The 23,987-nt window shown below is 41.9% G+C and overlaps 1 protein-coding gene across 2 annotated transcripts in view; it reads right to left on the bottom strand.

Annotated features, from left to right (window-relative positions):
* LOC149445605 (synaptotagmin-1-like) overlaps positions 1-23,987 on the bottom strand; it is a 90,678-nt gene that overhangs the window by 11,901 nt on the left and 54,790 nt on the right. Inside the window, exons 1-5 of one of the 2 annotated variants that reach the window (XM_089653520.1) lie at positions 23,286-23,330; positions 18,359-18,510; positions 16,236-16,396; positions 14,234-14,329; positions 12,995-13,162 (exon numbers count right to left, since the gene is read on the bottom strand). In XM_089653520.1, the coding sequence (XP_089509646.1) occupies positions 12,995-13,162; positions 14,234-14,329; positions 16,236-16,396; positions 18,359-18,476 (543 nt within the window). In that variant the 5' untranslated portion in view covers positions 18,477-18,510; positions 23,286-23,330. Of the gene's footprint in view, positions 1-12,994; positions 13,163-14,233; positions 14,330-16,235; positions 16,397-18,358; positions 18,511-23,285; positions 23,331-23,987 lie in introns of those variants that run through there. The other variant, XM_089653519.1, reaches the window with a different exon arrangement.

Consider the following 23,987-nt stretch of genomic DNA (forward strand, 5'->3'; position numbering starts at 1 on the left):
GACCATTTTCTTATTGCTAATATTTTGGTAGACTTGACCATCCAAAAGAAATAAGTCAAGATGCATTTATACATGTGCTGAGTCCTAACACTGTAATGTGCTCTCTATACATGATGTATACAAACACAGGGCAACCACCCTAATGTATAACTAGCCATTGCAGCAAGGAGCATATGGATGGGCAACACATGTCAAAAAAACAAACAATAATTCCCAGCTCACTTACCAGCCAGCCTACAACAAACTGAATTGGCCCTGACTAACAGTTCACATTAAAAACAAGGTTTAGTTTGCACACATTTGCAAAAATATGCATAAGCTGCAGTGCCCACGTCATGGCACCCTAGTGTACGTAATTTATAACTATAATTTTGAGAGTCTCCCAATTTGGAGCACATATACAGTATAGTACAGTGCATCCAGAAAGTATTCACAGCGCTTAACTTTTGCCAAATTTTGTTATGTTACAGCCTTATTCCAAAATGGATTAAATTCATTTTGTTCCTCAACATTCTACAAACAATCCCCATAATGAAAACGCAAAGGAAGTTAGTTTTGAAATCTTTGCAATTAATTATAAATAATAAATGAAAAAACCCACATGTACATAAGTATTCACAGCCTTTGCTTAATACTTTGTTGAAGCCCCTTTAGCACCAATTACAGCCTCAAGTCGTTTTGAGTATGATGCTACAAGCTTGGAATACCTATTTTTGGCCAATTTCTCCCACTCTTCTTTGCAGTACCTCTCAAGCTCCATCAGGTTGGATTGGGAGTGTCGGTGTACAGCCATTTTCAGATCTCTCCGTAGATGTTCATTTGGGTTCAAGTCTGGGCTCTGGCTGGGCCACTCCAGGACATTCACACAGTTGGCCTGTAGCCACTCCTTTGTTATGTGGGCTGTGTGCTTAGGGTCATTGTCCTGTTGAAAGATGAACCATCGCCCCAGTCTAAGGTCCAGAGCACTGTGGAACTGGTTTTCATCAAGGATGTCTCTGTACATTGCTGCATTCATCTTTCCTTCGATCCTGACTAGTCTCCCAGTTCCTGCTGCTGAAAAACATCCCCACAGCATGATGCTGCCACCACCATGCTTCACTGTGGGGATGATATTGGCCAGATGGTGAGTGGTGCCTGGTTTCCTCCACGCATGACACTTGCCATTCAGGCCAAAGAGTTCAATCTTTGTTTCATCAGACCAGAGAGTTTTGTTTCTCATGGTCTGAGAGTCCCTCAGGTGCCTTTTGGCAAACTCCAGGCGGGCTTTTATTTGCCTTTTACTGAGGAGTGGCTTCTGTCTGGCCACCCTACCATACAGGCCTGATTGGTGGAGTGCTGCAGAGATGGTTGTTCTTCTGGAAGGTTCTTCTCTCTGAGAAATGCTGGAGCTCTTTCAAAGTGACCATCGGGTATTTGGTTACCTCCCTAACTAAGGCCCTTCTCCCTCGATCGCTCATTTTGGCCAGGCGGCCCGCTCTAGGAAGATTCCTGGTGGTTCCAAACCTCTTCTATTTATGGATGATGGAGGCCTCTGTGCTCATTAGGACCTTCAATGCTGCAGAAATGTTTATGTACCCTTCCCCAGATCAGTGCCTTGATAAAATCTCGGAGGTCTACGGACTTCATGGCTTGGTTTGTGCTCTGACATGCACGGTTAACTGTGGGACCTTATATAGACAGGTTTATGCCTTTCCTGATCATGTCCAATCAACTGCATTTCCCACAGGTGGACAAAGTTATGGAAACATCTCAAGGATGATCAGTGGGAACAGGATGCACCAGAGCTCGATTTTGAGTGTCATGCCAAAGGCTGTGAATACTTATGTACATGTGTTTTTTTTGTTTTTTATTTTTAATAAATTGCAAAGATTTCAAAACAAACTTCTTTCACGTTTTCATTATGAGGTATTGTTTGTAGAATGTTGAGGAAAAAAATGAATTTAATCCATTTTGGAATAAGGCTGTAACATAACAAAAAGTTAAGCACTGTGAATACTTTCTGGATGCACTGTATCCTCCAGCTAAAACCTCCAAATCAGTTCACTTATCTCTAAAGACAATATTTTATTTTGCTAACTAACTGCTCACAAGAGCAGAAAATAAACATTTTGCCCCACGCTTGACATTCACTGATGTTTTCATGGCAAACATGCTTGAAAGGTAAGAAGCACTTGAGGCTAAAGAATATTTGGCAGCACTTTTGCTTGCATCTGATTTCTCAGTTTTGTCTTCAATTTTGCTATTAATTTGCAATAAGGTTCACTAGTTTCGGCATCAGTCACTTATTGCAGCAAATTCTGTGAATGTGTGTTCAGCACTGTCTTGTGATCTCATATGACTGAATTATTTTGCAATTTATTATGCAATCCGTATAATGTTTTCATGCAACACTGGATTGAAAATGTGGTCAGTTTGGTCATAGCTAAAGAGATTATAAATAGAAAAAATGACAGTGGTCTGTCTGTCTATGTAATATAAAAGGTGCAGCGCTAAAGTAATGAATGAATCAAATGAAATACTTCTAAAACATGTACATATACATGAATAACTAATAAGGTGAGTAGAAGCAGTAATAGAACAAATAGCAGCAATATTGAAAGGCAGACACAGTGAGGAGCTCTGATCAGCACTATCAGTCTAAAGTGCGAGATTTCATGAGTTATTAATATAGAAATAATGAAAATACTGATAACTGTGGTGATGGTATTCGTGACACTGAGTGGTCAGCGTTGGGTGATATAACATGAATAGTGACTAATAGTGAACACATATCAAATGACACAACCAGAGCTCGATTTTGAGTGTCATATCAAAGACTGTGAATACTTATGTGGTTTTTTTCATTTTTTATTTTTAATAAATTGAAAAGATTTCAAAACGAACTTCTTTCACATTGTCATTATGGGGTATTGTTTGTAGAATGTTGAGGAAAAAAATTAATTGAATCCATTTTGGAATAAAGCTGTAACAACAAAATGTGGCAAAAGTTAAGTGCTGTGAATACTTTCTGGATGCACCGTATTGTAAATGTATCATTTGTTGGGAATTCCTCAAAAAAAAAAAAAGCAGTGTACTTCCTGGTATGTAAAGGTGCCTAGGCATTCCTTTACCTGCAGCCTCCTATTTACAGCATGAGATGAGATCTAAGGTACTCTTCCCTGTGGGTGCTAGTCACAGGAGATGTGGTTTGAGATTTAGTTGTCCATTTATGACACAGAGAATAGCTGCGATTCAACGGATCTCAGCTATTCTCTGGTCATTCACAGTTTATGACACTCAGGAGATCATGACAGCCCTTCACTGGAGATCTGTGTTCTCCCTCCAGATTCTCCAGCCCAGAGCTGGAGAATTGGAGGGACAGCAAACTAAGCAGAGATAATTTACCTCTGCTTAGTAAACTGATCTTTTACTGTAATCTCACGAGATTATAGTAAAATCAGCCGTTTTCCAGAGTTTGTAGACCATTCTCCAGCGTTTGGAGATCGTTCTCCCTTCGTTCGGAGAACTGCTTCATAAACTGCATTCACAGGAAAACTGTGTTCTCCAAGAATGCCAGAGAACTGAGCAGCAATCTATTACCGCTGGTTCATAAACGGACACCTTAGTGATGCCACTACTAAGCTTCCCACCATTTTCCATTTCTGAGGTTCTGACAGCAAAAGCCCTGTCTCTACCAAGATGGCCACCTCCACACAGAGACAAAGTGCAGAACAAGGCAGTAAATGTCAATAATAGGCAAAGTTTAGCTGCAGGGGGATCACAGGCAATACTAATGACTAGTCTTTTTTTCACTGCCTGCCAGTTTTTGGACACAGCTTCCAAAGTTCTTTTTAGTCTGGAAGATGCTAAGCTCAAGCAACCTGCCTACTGCTGTGCATTAAAAAAAAGTGGGGACTCCTTTAAGGTGCTTATATAAAATCTAAATCATGCAAGAGTTGGCACCTTAATCTTTTGCAAATTACTTCAAGATGGTATTAAAGCAGAGCTCCACTCAAAAGGGGAAGTTCCACTTTAAGGACTGCTCCCCCACTTCTCATTAAGGATTGGCACCTCTTGGGGGGGGGGGAGAGCGGGTACTCGAATTTGACAGGTACCTGCTCCCACTTCCGGTCCAATCGCCTAGGTGATCGGAAGGTGTCCTCCCTCCCTCCCTGTAGTCTTTTGGGACACGAGACAGGTCCCAGAAGACTAAAGGACCATTCATGAAGCACAGCGCTACTCACGCATGTGCAGTGGGTACCCGGCTGTGAAGATGCAAGCTGTCACAGCAGGGTGCCCACACTGAAGATGCTGGAATCCTGGAATACAGGACGGCCAATGAAACGGGCTGCGGGACACACACCGCCGGACCAAGGGACAGGTAAGTGGCAGTTTGTGTAGCTGCTGACTTTTATTTTTAACAGGGTGAGTGGAACTCCACTTTAAATTGAAAGGTAAGAAACTCTGTATTGTACTGATAAATTATTTGCAAACCAAATTAAAAAAACAAAAACCTTTTAAGCTTGCATAGAGGGTTAGGACTGAGGGTGTCACACCAGAATCTGGACATGGATCTTATATACTGCAACCCCAGAGAGAGAGAGAGAAGCTACCTGATATTTACAGAGCCTGTCCCCTGTAGTCCAAAGATGGTGTTTTCTTTTTAGATGCTCCCAACCTAACAGACCCTTGCCCAACAGGCTATATAAAGAGAAAACCATTGTCTCACACCCTCTGTGCTGCCCAGAACAACTAGTTTCATCAGCATCTTACAGTTCCATGCTAACATCTTTACTAAAGCAATTTCATGCCTCCAGCTACACATCTGTCATATGTACAGTACATGACATTATGTTGGTTCGATAACTGAAAAGGTTTGCAATGTCGAAGAGGTAATTGTTTAGGGTATCTGTTGGCGCTATAGAAATATTGTATAATAATAATTTAAGGGCACATCTGGTTTCCATCACTTGGCTTCTAGTTTTCATATTTTCCTATCACTGGCTACCTATACTTTCTGTTCCCATACAGTAACAATATACACCATTTAGAAATCTGCATGCTGCTAGAACAAGCCATCATGACAGTTGGGTTGATTTACTTAAAGAGCAGAGAATTTTCAAACAATAATTTGTGTAAATATGCACTCAATTATCCAATCAGGTAAAAAGCTAATTTTTGCTTGCTTATTTCGTCTGCACGATTGCATAATTGAAGTGTATATTCACTAATTATTGTGTGAAGATTCCCTGCTCCTTTAGTAAATCAACCCATCTACCTTGTAGGCAGGTGCCTACAAATGTGCTACTGTTAAATAGAGATTCTGGGTTGTGCAGGTGGGGAAGGGTTAATTCTGAGCCTATGCCTTCTCTTGGTACTGCCCTCCACCCTGTGATTGATATGAATAGCAGGAAGGCACTGCTGGGAAAAAGAAGTCCAGCAGAGAAGATGTAACCACAAGCAACCTGCTAGCACCCCGCCCAGGAATCTATCTATAATGACTCTTTCAAATATGGACTACTACCTGGAAAGGTATGCCTGGACAGCCTGGTACTAGCTAGTCATGGTGGGACTGATGTGCACTTTGGAATATTATTGCAGTGTTTTTTAGTAAAGTTGTTAAACGTTCAAAAGCCTGGTCTGATGTTATTGGAAGGGGTGCATGGTGGTGCATGGTGTATTGAAGAATAGGGTCTGTAAACAAAGACGGGGGTGAAGAGGAAAGTACGGAAGGCCATCACGAAAGCTTAACTCAACAGAGGAGTTGGCAAAAGGAATGTACAGTTGCAAGAAAAAGTATGTGAACCCCTTGGGATTACGTGGAGTTTTGCATGAATTGGGCATAAAATGTGCTCTGAACGTCATCTAAGTCACAACAATAGAAGAACACAGTCTGCTGAACATAATACTACCCAAACATTAGATGTTGCCATGGTTTAATTGCACATAACATGTAAACATTCACAGTGCAGGGAGGAAAAAGTATGTGAGGCCCTAGCTTAATGACTTCTCCCAGAGCTAATTGGAGCCAGGAGTGAGCCAACCTTGACTCCAATCAGTGTGATGATATTGGATGTGTTGCTGACAGCTGTCCTGCCCTTAAAAAACACACACCTGTTTTGGGTTTACTGGTTTCAAGAAGCACTGTCTGATGTGAACCATGCCTCGCAGAAAAGAGCTCTCAGAAGACCTACGATCAAGAATTGTTGACTTGCATGAAGCTGGAAAGGGTTACAAAAGTATCTCCAAAAGCCTTGATGTTCATGTGTCCATGGTAAGACAGACTGTCTACAAATGGAGAAAGTTTAGCACTGTTGCTACTCTCCCTATGCGAGGTCGTCCTGTAAAAATGACTGCAAGAGCACAGCGCAGAATGCTGCATGAGGTAAAGAAGAATCCCAGAGTGTCAGCTAAAGACCTACAGAAATATCTGGCACATGCTAACATTTTTGTTGACACATCTACAATAAGGAAAACATTAAACAAGAATGGAGTACATGGGAGGACACCACGGAGGAAGCCATTGCTGTCCAAAAAGAATATTGCAGCACGTTTGAAGTTTCCAAAAGAGCACCTGGATGTTCCACAGCACTACTGGCAAAATATACTGTGGACAGATGAAACCAAGATTGAGTTGTTTGGGAAGAACACACAACACTATGACGTTCCGAGCACATTTTATGCCCAATTCATGCAAAACTCCACGTAATCCCAAGGGGTTCACATACTTTTTCTTGCAACTGTAGTTGGTATGGGTAACCTTGAACTGATGGGAATGTAATAGCAGCCAGACAGCAAGGAGTGTTGCCAGGCATGGGTGATAAGGTCTCATGTAGTGAGGAGAGCAAGGAAGTTACTCAAGTTGATGCATGAGCTGGGCGCATAGTGCAAGGTGGGATCTCATTCTGTCACTGGGAGTGAGATGGCAGAGAAATGCTGGACTGGGGCACAGGCTTAGTGGTGCCCCTCCTAAATGTTACATTCTGAAAGATGAAGTGTACAGCAATATGGGACAGTTTCGTACAAAAAAGTGAACTTACTGGTGGTTATACAGCTGCACGTGGTGAGCTGCTCACCTCTAAGCAGGAGTTCCGCCTTCATATTGATTTTTATATGAATGTGGCCCCACCTGGTCCCGAGCATTGGTGAGTGCGTTCAGGAGAAGAGGTACCCCCCACGTGCAGGTCAAGTAGGCCCCGCCCACAACCTGAACACAGTAAGCTGCATTTAACTTTAGACACTGTACACCGATCCACTCTGTCTATAAACAAACATTTCCTAGTAGATACGACAGATATGTTAAAGCTCAGTAAAAAAAATGGGAGCAAAAAGATTACCTACTGTATATAGCACTGATGACTTAACTGCCATTCTTTACAGTAACAAACGTATGAGAAAAGCCTGTGCTATAAAGTGCAGTTGCTAAAACACGCTTTGTGGATAAAATGCAGTGTCTAAACGTTTTTCCATGTGTCTTCAATAATGATAAGTGCCTGGAACCAGGGCTGCTGTTAGAAACCCCGGGCCCCCATACATCCAACCTGACAGGGCCCCTTTCAAAAAAAAAAAAAAACTTCAGTTATGAATGGACACAGTAAGTGATCACTCATTGCATCAATTCAGGAAAGGAAGGGGCTGGTTAATGTGACATATTTATCAGACCCTTCCCCCCACTTTCCATCCTGAAGGATACTATTGTTTGCTTGCAGCTGCTGGTCGGGAGGAGAGGAGGAAAGCCGGCACTGCGGGGGCCCAGGCATCTGGGTGAATCAGATGTGCACAGGCAGGGTGATCGGCATGGTGGGTGGGGGGGGGAGCAATTACTGTAACCGATCCCCTGTATGGCTCTCTCAGGGGGAGGAGAAGAATCCAGCTTTGAGATGCTGCAGAGAGAGCCATACAGGGTATCAGTTCCAGTAATTGCCCCCCCACACCCACACACACACTGTGCCGATAACACTCCCTACCCACATCTGATTCACCCAGCTGCTTGGGCCCCCCTGCTGGCCTGGGCCCCGTACAAAAGGACTGGTGGTACCCCCTTATCCACGGCCCTGCCTGGGACCCCCAACTGCTGAGCCAGCTATTGATTTTGCAGGAAGTGCATATTTGCATACTAGAATGCTGCAGGCCCCCCCTGGGAAGTTGTGATGATATCTGAAGATAAGTGCAGATACCTGTTGGTGTCTTGTGTTTTAATCCAGGTAGCCAGTTTAGCATGTTTAAGACTGACAGGTGTACATTAAAATTCGATGTACTCACACACATAACTATAAGTGAGATCTCACTTCTGCATTGCAGGGAATAGTACATCTGTCATCCTACATTACAAAATAGAATATACTCCAGGAAATGGAAATCTGACTCAAAAAATAAACTGGATAGAATGTATGGGCACTTCCTTCATTCCACCTTTCATCTATCTGTAAATGTAAAAGTTATCTTTTGTTTGTAAATGCTTGAGTATACATCAAATTGTCTCTTGCCAAAAAAGATCAGGAAATGCCTAAATGAAATTCCCCTGTACGATCTTATCTGAAATTCCTTATGTAAATCTTGAAAATGTAATTTTTTTCAAGTTTCGCCATGTGTATTAGTCTATTGCAGAAGTAAACAGTGTATCTGTACTGCAAGTAAGTTTTAACCCAAAAACAAAAATATAATACACTGCGGCATTCCAGTCCTTAGATATGGTGACTGTATTAATTTTCTTTTTTCAAGCTATGAGCATTTTCTGCAAATACAGAAAACTCATGATCTTGTAAGAAATCCAATCTCCTTGTAACTTCCGTGCATCTTCTATGGACTACAGAACATCTCCCCTGTAAGTAAGAAGATGAGGAAAGGTGGAGGTATTTAGTCCATATAAGGAGAGCAGCCTAGGATGACATTGTTGCTTCTCCATAGACAGATGCATTATGGGCAGGTTGTAGGTCACAAAGTTGTAAACTAATGCAGCCACCTAATTTACGGACTGAAAAGCTGCAATATTATTATTATTATACAGTATTTATAAAGCGCCAATAGTTCGCTCAGCGCTGTACATTACAAAGGGGGACAGAACATGTGACAGAACAATACCAATACAATGCAAAACATGAGGGGATTGAGGGCCCTGCTCTTTCGAGCTTACAATCTATGAGGGAGGGGATGGTGGCACAGGAGGAGATAGCTGTGGGGGATGGAGTGGTAGGAAGAGTGGAGGAGGTCGGCAAGTTAGCAGGGGGTGGGGTAGGCTTCCCTGAAGAGATGGGTTTTCAGGGTGCGCCTAAAGGAGAGGAGAGTAGGTGATAATCTGATGGGTTGGGGCAGGGAGTTCCAGAGGATGGGTGACACCCTGGAGAAGTCCTGGAGGCGGGCATGGGAGGAGGAGACCAGGGAACTAGAGAGAAGGAGGTCTTGTGAGGAGCGGAGTGTGCAATATATTACATTTTGTTAAAATCTGTAAAAAAAATTGTGTCTAAAGATCCCATAATCGGGCAGTTCCTGCAACAGTGGAACAAGACAAAAGCCTCAGCATACCTCATGGCCCTTCAGCTGCTGCTACGGGAAATAAAGCTGACTATAGACCGAGTGTCGGCAACCCACGGCTCCAGAGCCGCATGCGGCCCTTTTTCACCTTTGCTGCGGCTCCGGAGCACACTGCCCACCAGGTGACAGGCAATAGGGTTGCCGTAGCTCAGTGGTCGGCAAGCCGCGGCTCTTTACACATTTTAATGCGGCTCTTCTGTGTGCCGGGCGCCCGCTCCCCTCCCTCCTCTCGGGCGGCTGCCCCAAAAGTCAGGACTCTGCAGCTAGCCCAGCAATGGGCAAACTACGGCCCGGCGGACCTTTTAATCCGGCCCGCGGAGCGTGGCAAACATTGGCTGTCAGGATGTAGGCGGGGCAGCGTGACGAACTCCTCTCCTCTCACAGTCCGCCCTGAAGACCGGAACAGCGCAGGAACACGGCGAGAGGAACGCGCGGAGCAAAGGTAAGTGAATTGACACAATATGGGGAATGAATTACTATAGGGGGGATGAATTACTATAGGGGGGATGAATTACTATATGGGGGATGAATTACTATGGGGGATGAATTACTATATGGGGGATTAATTACTATGGGGGGTGAATTACTATGTGGGGGATGAATTACTATGGGGGATGAATTACTATATGGGGGATGAATTACTATGGGAGATGAATTACTATATGGGGGATGAATTACTATAAGGGGGATGAATTACTATGGGGGATGAATTACTATGGGGGATGAATTACTATATGGGGGATGAATTACTATGGGGGATGAATTACTATATGCGGGATGAGTTACTATGGGGGATGAATTACTATGGGGGATGAATTACTATATGGGGGATGTATTACTATATGGGGGATGAATTACTATGGGGGATGAATTACTATGGGGGATGAATTACTATATGGGGGATGTATTTTCAGTTTTAAAAATGTGGCTCTCAAAATAAATTTCAATCGTGGTTTTGGCGAGATTTGGCTCAGTTGAAAAAAAAGGTTGCCCACCACTGACCTAAGGCTATGATTGTGATTATGACGATACACTGTGGCCCTGATTAACCCTTTGCTTACTGGGCCCTTAAACCCCCTTCATGACCAGAGCGCTTTTTGCAATATATGCAGTGTCGGATTTGTTTTAAATGTTGCAATGGTTTTGCGGCTCCCAGTCTTTTTTTCCCTCTCGGAAACGGGTCCAAGTGGCTCTTTATGTCTTAAAGGTTGCAGACCCCTGCTTTAGACGGAGTGATTTTCTTTCCTGCAACCATGGGTACCCATATGAAATTTGTATAATTTCTTTCGCACAAAAACTTGTTTTGATGGTATTTAATCACCACTGAGTTTTTTATTTTTTTGCGGTATAAAAGAAAAAAGACTGAAAATTTTGAAAAATAATATATTTCTTCCTTTCTGTTATAACATTTTGCAAATAAATAATCTTTCTACAAAAATGTAGGCCATAAATATATTCTGCTACATTTTTTTGGTGAAAATAATCCAAATCAGTGTTTATTATTTAGCTGGTAGGAAAGTTACAGAGTCCACAAACTATGGTATATATCTAAAAATCGATAAATCCTGATATATTGATGGCCTATCTAATTTCTTGAGATCCGAAAACACCAGGACAGTACATATAGCCCCCAGATGACCACTTTTCAGAAAGTAGACAGTCTGAGGTATTTAAGCATAATTAATTTTTTTAGGTTGTCATTTTTTTTGTCATAATTTTGTGGAAGATGAAGAAATTATTATGCCTGCTTAATTTTTTTTTATTATTATATAGCACTACTCCCTTAGGGATTGCTGATGAATTTGGGTCCCCCTATAGTCCTGCACACCCAGTCATTCAGCTTTTTCCATACAAGCTTTTATCTGGAGGTGGAAATCAGTCCTTGAGCATTGGTTTTGTTATTTTATTGAGGGGATTAGAACTTGGATAGGGTAAAGGGTGTATAGGATGCCCAAGGGAATTGATACCGGAGGACAACTTCCTGAACTATTCACAAACTCCTTTTCTTCAGTAACACAGTCTCTAGTGGAGTGCTAGCCAGCATCTCCTAGTTGTACCACCCCAGACTCCAGATGAACTCCTTTTCTTCCAAGAATCTGGAGACTTTCTTCCTGAGCATGGGATCAGGCTCCTGTTCCTTTAATTGAAGTGAACAGTGACTAGTAGGGAGCTAATCGGTTTTCCCACCAGAGTGCTCCTTCCCCTATATGCCCAGGGGGTGCAGGTGTACCGCTTGCAGGTTGGCTGCTGCTACCAGTCCTATCAGCTGGGCTGCTCCATTCCTACCACACAGGTGGTCTTCTCTCAGGGGGCCAATAAGTACTGAGTTTACCTCCTCTCCAGCTCCAGACTCGCAGGGAGGCCCCATCCCACTAGGCCTCCTGGTAGCCTCCTCCAGCCTCACATCTTTCTACTCCACTCTCCTTTCTCCACAACACCACTCCTCACACTGAGCAGGCTCCCACACTTTTAAGGGAGTCCCAGCCCCTTGTCAAGCCTTCTGTTGGGGAATGGTTGAGGTCCCTTAAGAGTGCAGCCAGCCACTCCTTAGATCCACCCACTGCCTCCAATGCCCTCCTCCCAAAGCCTCAGAGCAGGGGGAAATTCCAGAGTCTCTCAGTCCTGACCAGAATTTGATCCTTCTGGCTATCACACCTGAGCTGCTAACCAGCTCCTGACTAACCATTAGGGTCTAGCTCCCCCTAGCTGCACTAAGAGGGTGCTACAATTACATACTGTCACCAATGCAGTACAGCATCATTATATACCTGGTTTGGCGGTAATCAGGGACTGACTGGTGACAGTATGTACAAAAAAAAAAAATACTTTTTCAAATTTTGTATAACTTTTTTTCATTTTTTTTACAATTTTTTTTTACTACCAAGACCAGAGCAATACAATATTACCACATTATACTACTCTGGGCAAGTGATCAGGATTTTTGTTTTACACATTATGATTGCTTATACCAGTGAATTTCACAGGTATAAACAACCAATATTACTGAATGAAACAGATCCATTCAGAAGTTATTGTTGTGATCTGCAGTGATTGGCCACAGCTGATAACATGGCACAGATGGGCTGCGATTGGCACCGTCTGTACCATGTGATCACTGTGACCAATCACAGCTAGCAGCACAGTTCTAAGCAATGGATGGCATGGCCATTCGTTGTTTATAACTGCCATGTGATCTGCTCTGATTGGTCACAGCAATCACATGACACTGGCAGCAGGCCAGTGTAGTGATCAGTCATTGGCTGTGTTGTAGATTGCACTGGAATACGGCCCATGGGGCACGCTTGAGGCGCGATCCTGGGAGGACGTCATATGATAAATATGGATCCCACACGGCAGTCATTTTACAATTGGCCAGGCGAGAAGGTGCTAAGAGTATTTTACTAAACATCTCTTGCTTCAGATCTGATCTGCAAAATTTTGTGTTCAACAACCTGTTTGGTATTGTCAGTGATATCTCACATACCTTGAAGGTGAAGGTCTCATTGAAGGAAGGATTCAGTGTCTTACGATACACTTTGGTTTCATTTTTCTTACGGGTATCATTCGTTAGATACACTATAACATATGGGTCTGATGTCCCTCCACTGTCCATAGCCTTGAGAGAGGCAGCTTGCTTCACTGAAATAGTTATCTGTATTGAAAGAGACCCAGTGATATCATAAGACCAATGACACAGATGACTGTCTCAAACACTCATTACAGAAACAGTTCATATTCACACAAGATCCCGATAGACATTTATAATATGACAGTAGGTTGCCATGACACAATTAGATACAAAGAGGTTGATTTACTAAAAGGCACTCTACAAGTGCAGTTGCTCCAGAGCTTAGCAAATGAGAAGTTCTGCACCCTCCATCATCTAATCATGTGCAAGTAAAAATGCTTTTTGTCTAACAAATTATGCACTGATTTGCATGTTAATGAGGGAAATAAGTATTTGATCCCCTTCACAAAACATGACTTAGTACTTGGTGGCAAATCCCTTGCTGGCAATCACAGAGGTCAGACGTTTCCTGTAGTTGGCCACCAGGTTTGCACACATCTCAGGAGGGATTTTGGCCCACTCCTCTTGGCAGATCCTCTATAAGTCATTAAGGTTTGGAGGCTGACGTTTGGCAACTCTAACTTTCAGCTCCTCCACAGATTTTCAATCAGATTAGGGTCTGGAGACTGGCTGGGCCACTCCAGGACCTTAATGTGCTTCTCCTTGAGCCACTCCTTTGTTGCCTTGGCCGTATGTTTAGGGTCATTGTCATGCTGGAAGACCCATCCACGACCCATTTTCAATGCCCTGGCTGAGGGAAGAAGGTTCTCACCCAAGATTTGATGGTACATTGCCCCGTCCATCGTCCCTTTGATGTGGTGCAGTTGTTCTGTCCCCTTAGCAGAAAAACACCCCAAAAGCAGAATGTTTCCCCCACCATGTTTGACAATGAGACGACCCCCAAAACAGGAATGGTTTTACAGGTGGAGGCCACTGACAATTTTTTCCCTACATTTTGAGTTGCTGCAATAAAATTTCAGCAACATGGACTAGTTTCTTGCATACTTTTTTCACTTTGATTTTTGGGTGTCTTTGAATTCAGTCCTCTGTAGGTTAAAAACACACACACAGTATAAGCATTGTCTGCTTTGGCTATAGTTAGACATTTGGCCCCAGTCTGTGATTTTAAGATTGTATTAGAAGTAGTCTTCTTACCTCCTCTTTTGGAAAACTGTATTCCAGTGAGTACTGCAATCGGCCACGATACTCATTTTCCTGCGATTTCTGTAGTCCTTCTACATCTGGCTGCACCTACAGAACATTAGCAAAACATTTACAGCATAAGTTCTATGAAGTAAGCTCTTTTGAGTTTGGCTGGAATCAGGATAGGGTTAGCAATGCTGTCATGTTTTTATTGCTGTTTGTGTCCCTGCTTGGCAAATTCAAATTCCTATGCTCCTCACATTCTCCTGCTGACCATTGTAACCAGGACTGAAAGCAAGGGAAAATCCAAACGTTTGAGCTGTCACCAAAACAGTGATGGAGTGTTAGCTTTCCAAAGGGGCAGGGGTGGACTGAGAACTCATGGGGCCCCTGGGCAATACGGATCATGGGGCCCCTCAGTCCTCGCCCACACTCAAACAAGCCTATGAAAGGTACCAGGGGCATCCCATGGGGCCCCTTACTGACCCCGGGCCCTTGGGCAGTGCCCGAGTGCTCAAATGGTCAGTCCGCCCCTGCAAAGGGGACACTTGTTGCAATGACAACTGTCTAGGAAAGGAATTCCCTATTTGGATTTTAACCATTCCTTACTAAAAAAAAAAAAAAAAAAATCACAATTTGGGCTTTAGATAATTTTTGAAAAAAATAAAAACCTTACTTCTGCTCGGTGTTATCATGGAAGGACAGTCCCTAATTACTAATGCTAGGACCACTAATCTTGACCTGCAACATTTAGGACCCCTTCACTCTATTGCCTTAGAGTAACACTTAGTTTACTGAATGCACATTACTCCTTCCCGACTGACGTGCACGGCAAAATAGTGAAACACCACAATGCACTGACCGTGTACTACAAGAATGGTATACTCAAGTGAATGGTTTGCCTTAGCACAGTGCACATTACCATGCAGCATAACATACAGAAATGCATGTGCGCTAACACACCACAATGCTGTGAACCGGCCTTTAAAGATGTTCATGTTTAATATGGTAACTGCTTTTTAGTTGAAACTGCTGTTTCAAAGTGGAACTTTACTCTCTCAGTCAACATTGACTATTTTGAATCCTTATGCTACTAGCCTTAGTAAATAGATAGGAAAATATATGGTATTTGCTATTTCTTTTAACTGTTTTTTACATTTCTTTTTATACTTTCTGGTTCCAGGCCTAGTCAAATGATGTCACACATCCCAGGAGTCTTGAGGAGGGAGGAGGGGTTTTCTCAGCTAAGTACACCCTCTTGCCTATATGGCTGAGCTAAAGGCAGATGGATTCCAGATAGTAATTGCTACATGCATCATCTGCCCTTACTGAATATGGCCACAACCAGAAATGCTAGGGGGTGTTTTTCTAAGTGATTTATCAGCAAAATTAATCATGGAGACATGGATGGGTGAGTGAGTTTGCTTTGAATTTTAAAAATGAATTAAATAGCGCTTTTGGTTTGTGGTGCTCAAATACATTGTAGTTCCACTTTAAGGACGGTTAGATTTTGGAGTACTTACTATATCTGGCAATGAAAATTATATCACGCTTTTAAAAAAATAATATGAATATTTAAAATGAAAATAAACAGTTTATCAATAAATAATGTAATTACTAAATGCACAATGGTTGTATTTTGCCTAGCTTTTGTCATCTTTAAAGTTTTGTATGAACTTGATAGACCTGTTTTTCAGGGACTATAGCTACAGTATGTAACTGTCTAAGAATAATTAACCTAATAGAACAGTAACATACAAATCTGTATTCACAGCTTTCAGTCTTCAGATATTTTCTGTTTTTTTTACATCTCTCAGAACCAGGGTGAAAGAGTATTTTATTGTTGTGAGGTCCACCTACTTTTTGTATCCATTAATATAGAGTTTCATTTGTAATTGTTGACTCCTTTATATATTTTACATTGTGGAAAACAGAGCAAACCTAGTCCCTTTCTCCACATATACCACTGACTAGAAATGGCTTTATGTTTTTAATTTATCTTTACAGAACTTACCAAGCTTGTGGTGACACTGTTCTTCACTGATTCAAGTTTGATCTTTTCTTTCTCTTTGACTTTCTTTTTACGCTTACAACAACAGCAACAACAACAGATGATGATTAGCAGGATTAAGAAAACTGCCACAGCGAACAAAATGTAGATTGCCCATCGTGGTACTGATTATACAGGGAGGAAAAAAGACAGTAAGGACAAATACACAAGCAAAGGGGATAAAAGAACAAATACAATGTGTTTTTATTTTTTCTTTCAGACATTTAAAAATGAATGTCTGAAAGACAAGGCAAGTATTTACATATTTGGTTTTACTTTACATACCTGATGTTGTTATAAGTACAAGAATTGTATATATGTTTTAACATTTTAATCAAAATTAGTTAATTAGACGTCAAAAATCTTCCTTCATACCAGGAGAAGCGATGGGTTTTTGGAATGAGTTTAGAATTACCAGTTGGTAAACTGGCCAATCAGGTGGAAATTGAATTCAGCAATCAAATTTTGTTTCTATTTTGTCAAAAGTGCAAGGCAATCGAAGATAATGGTGGTTTTGACTGATCACAAAAAAGAGGGAATCAAAGTGGCCCTGATCAAACAATCTGATGATTTTGTATGAGATTGCCATATTTTTTTCTGTTTAATTCCATTCCAGTTTGATTGCAGTTGTCTATATTTTTATATCTCAGTTTTGCCTTCGCAATCAATCAGATTGGCACTTGTGAGTGGTACATTGCTTAAACCTTTGCGATAACTCCTTATAATTCCTGGTTGATGAAAAGTCATTAAAATAAATTTAAAATTGCCGCATGTGTTGCCAGCTTTAGGGATAATGTTAGTGTAAAGGGTTGCACATTAGCAACAAAATTTATTCCTGATTATTTTATTGGTGCTGAACGTTAATAAGTTAAAATAAAGGGGCGCACTAATACTTTATCACCAAAATCAACCAGTATTCAGAAGCCAAAAATCTTAGTATCATTGGTGCAACAGTGCAAGGTCTCCACCACTGTGGTCAGTTGGTGCATTGGGCTGTTTGATTTACAGCATTGGAGGCTGGAGTCTTTCAATTTCTACCTTGTAATCACATGTTGGGGGATGCAGGCAAACTGTACAGCATGTTTTTAATAATGCAGTGGGGAAAATTTACTAAAACTGGTGCAGAAGGAATCTGGTGCAGCTGTGCATGGCAGCCAACTAGCTTCTAACTTCAGCTTGTTCAGTTAAGCTTTGCAAAAAAATCTGGAAGCTGATTGGTTTCTTTGAGCTGCACCAGATTTTGCACTCTCGAGTTTTAGTAAATAACCCCTACTGCTCCTTCTATGTGATTCATAGTGACACAAGCATGTCATCCAATGTGCTTCCAACATGGAATTATGCATTTTGCACAGTTCATCAATGGCACACCAGATGATGATAGGATAGGGAGGGGGTATGTGGCTTTGACCAATGAAGTAAGGCACGTGTATGTGATATCATGAAAAACACCAGAACTGTTGGAAGCTTAGAGTGGCCTGTCCAAGTGTTCGGAGGCCCTCATAGCTATCCTTACTCCTTAAGTTCCTCAAGCCTCGCTTCACTGCACCATTATAAGTTGCCAGAACCGTCTTTGCCTGTTAAATCTTGGGAATGGATTGTGAAAACCACAAAATCTGAACCACCCTTTTCCAGAACTGTGACTTCACCTAACAAAGATTTTTACAAAGAGTAAAGTGGAACTTTATTTAAAAACGTACATCCTGATGGATCACTTCAGACTGGTCCCTTTTGCAGGTATAGCTATGTAAAACATTAAAAAGAAGTGCCTATACTGTTTAAAATCCAGTAATACACTGTTAAACCCTGATTTGCACATGCTCAGTTGCTCTCTTTTTTGGAACTGTGCCGAAAATCAGAGCCACTAGAGACCGATCTGCTGACAGGCTAAAGATTTACTGCTTGGCTTCAGCAAAATGGTAGCCTCCAGGAAGACGAAACAGGAATAATACTGGAGGCAATTTACAGTACACACTAATTTTGGTAGCATAATTATTAATGTGGAATGTATGTTCCTTGCTAAAGAACGTTGTTTTTGTATCAAGTTGTTATGGGTAAAGTTCTGATTTAAGAACAGTTGCAGTACTTACAAGGTATTTTATTTAAAATGTTCTCTATCCACGCCCAAATCCCTGAAGCTGGAACATGGGTGGTGCTGGTGGCGGTGGGACTAGTTGTATTTGCACTTTTAGCCATGATTGTTGTCATAGTGAGGAAGCGCTCCTCTTCCACTGTACTGTACCTGGTAGAAAAAAAAAGCATTAAAATACTGTATACTTTGGCAAATGATAATAGGAAAAATTAGGCATTATGATTACTATTTATAGCAGTCAGCTCTTTCAGCATCCTATTTCAGAAATGGCAAGAGGCAGAGGTGTAGTTACATGCACAAGGCCCTGGTTTAAAATTTTAGATGTCAGCATGCCCTCCTGATAGCTCCAACAGTCCATTTTCAGCCACACAGAGAGGCAAAATGCAACTTATTCATTACAAATTTATTACAGCAACATATCTAAAAACCTAAGACATAAATAATTAAAAACAAAAGATCCAAAATATAATTATAATAGATACAATTGAGGGGATTTACTAAAACTGGTGCACACAGAATCTGGCGCAGCTGTGCGCAGAAACCAATCAGCTTCCAGGTTTTAGGCCTCATGCACGCAGGAAGTAAAAAAAAAATACGTATAGCCTTTCCCCTGAAGATGTTGTTTACGACGAAACATGTAGGGTGTGGACTAGACGTGACGGCATCACATACGCTAGTCGGTTGGAGCTGGCATTTTTTTTAACCATCAGCCTGCTAATTTGTACCTATTGGATTACAAGCAAAGTTGTTATTTATATCCTGTTGGATTTATACTTTAGTGCCCATTCACATATATGCGGATTGGATGCAGTTTGAACCACGTCCAATCCGTATGCCATGTGAAAAAACATTGCTTCCTATGGTACCTGTTCACTTATGTCCGGTGCACTGGCGGTGCAGATTCAGTGCAGATTCAGTGCGGTTTTAAGAAGAGTCATGTCTGATTTCTGAGCAGTGGCTTCAGGTTCAGGTGCAGATTACAGTCTGTTGACTTCTATGGGAACCATTCCTAAACTGCATATGTGTGAACAGGACAAGATCCTGAGCTAATCCTGTCCTGAATCTGACCTAAACCTGACATGAACCTGTGAACAACTACTGTATCAATTGCTGTGAAACCTAAGCTTCAATCCGTACTGTACATGTGTGAATCAGCTCTTCTAGAAGCCTTACTCCTGGCAGCAGCATTTTTGCAGTAAAACGCCTGATGCTTGTAAAAATATCTAACGCATTTATAAGCGTTTAGGCGTGTTTGCAAAGCCTCAAGCGCTTGGGCGTTAATTCATTTCATTGGCCAGAATAATAATTTATTCTGCCCATTGAAATTAATTAACGCGCAAGCGCTAAATGCACCTAGTGTTAACACGTGGTGAAACGTATTTACACACGTCAAGCGTTTTTTCTGCCAAAACGCTGCTGCTGCTGGATGCATTGGCCATGGATTTTTTTTCCTGCCAGTAAACGCTCCTATAAGTCTATGTGTGCATGAGCACATAGGATAATATGGAGGACTGTTTACAAGCAGTAAAAAAAAAACGCCTGACGCCACTAAAAGTGGCTTCAAAAACGCCCTGTGTGCATGAGGCCCTAGGCTTGGTTCACACTGGATGCTATTTAAAATCATGCGTTTTGTTTGTGATTTTACCACATTTTCTGAAGATTTCCCAATGATTTCTTGTGTTTTCATTGCGTTTTGCAGTGCGATTTCTATTGTATTCTATATGTGAAATCGCAAAACAAACTGCAGAAAAAGTAATACAAGAACTACTTTTGAAACAGCGCTGCAGCAAATTGCGTATGTTAAGATACTCACATTCATTAGATCCGATATCAGGTACGATTTCAATTCCCAAATTGCACCTGAAATCGCAGCAGTGTGAACCAGGGCTTAGGCTTGGTTCACACTGAATGTGATTTAAAATCGTGCATTTTGTTTGTGATTTCACAGCATTTTCTGAAGATTTCCCAACTATTTATTGTGTTTTGCAGTGCGATTTCTATTGTAGTCTATATGTGAAATCGCAACAAACTGCAGAAAAAGTATTACAAGAACTACTTTTGAAACAGCGCTGCAGCAAATCGCGTATGTTAAGACACTCACATTCATTAGATCTGATTTCAGCAAAGATTGCAATTCCCAAATTGCACCTGAAATCACGGCGGTGTGAACCAGGGCTTAGGCTTGGTTCACACTGGATACGATTTAAAATTGTGCGTTTTGTTTGCGATTTCACTGGGGGCTTATTGTCAAAGCGTAATTGAACAAGCAGAAGTTAGAAGCTGATTGGTTACTATGCTCAGCTGCACCACATTCTGAGTTTCGGTTTTAATAAATCAGCTGCAATGCCTCTGTTTAGTGTATTACATGAGCCTCTAAGCCCCGGTTCACATATATGCGGCCGTGCGGGCAACGTTTTGCGCGGCACAAGAACCCATTCATTTTAATGGACTCCCATGCCCCGTGACAGGCAGGGAAGAAGTCCCTGCACTTCTTCTGAAAACGCAGCCCGCACAGGTACCTCGGTTCCCAGTATGGTTGCGTTTTCCAGTGCGGGCGGCATGCCATTAGAACTAATGGCACCTGCCCGCGGGTCCGCATTTCACTGTGCAGGTGGTGCAGCTGCATGGATTTTCATGCAGATCCGCAGGGGCACCACCTGCACAGATGTGAACCTAGCCTTACAGCAGAAAGAAAAGCTGACATAAAATGAGAAATGCTGTATAAAATGTTTAGTTCAAACAGAATTAGTAATTAAAAGCGAGTAGAGGTCATGTTTGGCCCTTTTGACATCACTGGCCCATTCATGGCTGCTCCCTCCAGGTATTCCCCAGGCAACACGGTAGAACAGTATACATAAATTCTGACAATGTTCTTTTATCATCAGCTTTACTAGACCAACCTACATACTGCTGACTAACATTTACACCGCCCTAAGGTTAGGTTCACACCTATGCAGGTTGTGTTTCACTTGTTTCTGCAATGCGTTGCGTTTTTGATGTGGTTTAAGTTTTTTTTTTTGTTGCTAGGCATGTTTAAAACGCAAAACGAATCAAAAATGTGTCAAAAACGCACTACATGTGGCCCACATTAACCAATCAAAAAAAAATCGTTCATCTGGCAATACGTACTGTTGACGTCTTCCGTACAAGTGGAAGTGATGCAGTGTCAGGTGACATTGTAGCCACGCCCTTCTGGCCAGAACGCGCGATATACACGAGAATTAACAGCAATGAGTATAATATAGTTTATTACATTATCTATATACATAAATAGTGATACATAAATTAGAATATGCAGAATTCTGGTTTCATTATCTCATTAGGCCAATCTACTTTTAACATTTGGATTTTTCGTTCGTGTTTACGACGATTCCTTGGACATAAAAATCCGGGTCATCTTCTGTTTCCGCTCATAGCGCTTGATAGATTTTTTTCATACGACCGTCATACCAACGCATAGAAAATCGGTCGTTCGTATGCGAAACAACAACATTTTTCACTGGATTTTTTCATTCACAAAATCGTTATCGGTTAAAACATCCTGCTCATCAACGAAGGGAAAATCGTTCGATCAGTGGTTCCGCAAAATTTTTCATATGATTTTCTTATCGTGTGTACGGGGCATTAGCTTTGAACCTAGGGTAAGAGCTGATTTACACATGTGCGGTGCGGATTGAAGCTCGGGTTTCACAGCTAATTGATACAGTAGTTTTTCACAGGTTCACGTCAGGTTTAGGTCAGGTTCAGGACAGGATTAGCTCAGGATCTTGTTCACACATATGCAGTTTAGAAACAGTTCTCATAGAAATCAATAGCCTGTAATCTGCATAGGGTTGCCACCTCATCCCTTTAAAACCGAACTCATATTAATTGCACATGTTCTGACATTGATTTTATGCAAATAAGGCACTAAGTGAGTTTAATTATCACCTTAATCAGCCCCAGAACCTGTATAATTAATGTGTTCAGTTTTGACCCTAGGTTCACACCGAAGAGTTTTCTGCAGCATTTTGCAGAAACGCAGTACAGTCCATTTAACATGATTTCCTATGAGACAGGTTCATATCTCCGCGTTTTCACCCGTACGTTTTTTGGAGAGGGTCAGGGAGTTTTTTAAATGCAAAAAGTTGCGGTTTTGGTTCTATAGACTTCAATGGAAACGATGCAGAAGAGCATGTAGTGCATTTTTGCTGTGTTTTTGATGCGTTTTAAATCTGCCTAGGAACAAGAAGAAAAAACTGAAAAAGCCCCCCCGCAAAATGCATAAAAAACACAGGTGCAAAAATACAAAACGCAACGCAAACCGCAATGCAGAAATGGCTCAAACACAACCTGTATAGGTGTGAACCGAGCCTAAAGGAATGAGGTAGGAACCCTAAATCTGCACCTGAACCAGACCACGCTGTTCAGAAATCGGACATGACTCTTTATAAAATGGTTAGCACTTCCGCCTGGCAGTACTAGGGTTGTTGGTTCGAATTCCAGCCACGGCACCACCTGCCTGGAGTGTGCATGCTCTCCCTGTGCCTCCAGGTACTCCAGTTTCCTCCCACACTACAAAGACATGCTGGTAGGTTAATTGGTCCTAGTATGTGTATGTATGAAAGGAAAGTTAGGGACCTTAGACTGTACACCCCTTGTGGGCTAGGGACCGATGTGAATGTACAATATATATATGTAAAGCGCAGCATAAATTGATGGCGCTATATAAATACCTGAAATAAATAAATAAAACCGCATTGAAACCGCCCCGCCAGTGCATTGGATATATGTGAACAGGCACCATAGGAAGCAATGTTTTTTCACATGTCATGCGGATTGGATGCGGTTCAAACTTCATCCAATCCGCACATATGTGAACCGGCACTAAATGTTTCCTAGTGATAAATCTTTACTATATAAATATGTTTATAAACAAACTGTACCTTTTCCCTGAAGAAAGAGCCCCAAAACGTCTTGTCCTAGCTGTATGAATGTTATGCCTGAATTCAGCATGCATTTGTATTAGGAGGAAAAAGGAAGGAAATCATTTCCTGACAGGAAAGTGTGGAATAGCCAATCCAAAATTGTTCCCAGTCTCTTGCGTGGATTCCTAATGTTTCTATAGTAATGTTTCTCCAGTCTGCAATTCTTCCTATACCCTTGCATGCATTTATATCTACTGCACATAGAACACAAGTGTGTGTAGACCAGCCTTTCTCAACCAGGGTGTAGAGGCACCCTGAGGTGCCTTGAGGTTTCCTTAGGGGTGCCTCGAGATTTCCTCAGGGGTGCCTTGAGGTTTCCTCAGGGGTGCCTTGAGGTTTCCTCAGGGGTGCCTTGGCAAAATGTCTAAAAACTGCCCAAAACTTGTATAAAAGCCTGCGAGTGGAACAAGCCTGCCTTCTAGTTACATAAAGCCATAGGTTTTCATTGTGTGCCATTATGATCTTCTAGCCACTCACATCCTGACAAGCAATGACATCATCAGTTGATAAGGAGGATGTCAGTGGCCTACACAGCATCCTAGTGTGACCCTCCCCTGCCCCTCTCCATCAGTGCTGGGGTCACATTAGCTCAGTGATGGAGAAAAACTGAGGGAGAAGAGAAACATTGGAATACTAGTCAGTACCAGTGTGCAAAAGTGT

This window comes from Staurois parvus, unplaced genomic scaffold, assembly GCF_062004578.1.
Source record: "Staurois parvus isolate SC_StPar_1 unplaced genomic scaffold, SC_StPar_1.0 ptg000715l, whole genome shotgun sequence".
In the NCBI taxonomy this organism is placed as follows: Eukaryota; Metazoa; Chordata; class Amphibia; order Anura; family Ranidae; genus Staurois; species Staurois parvus.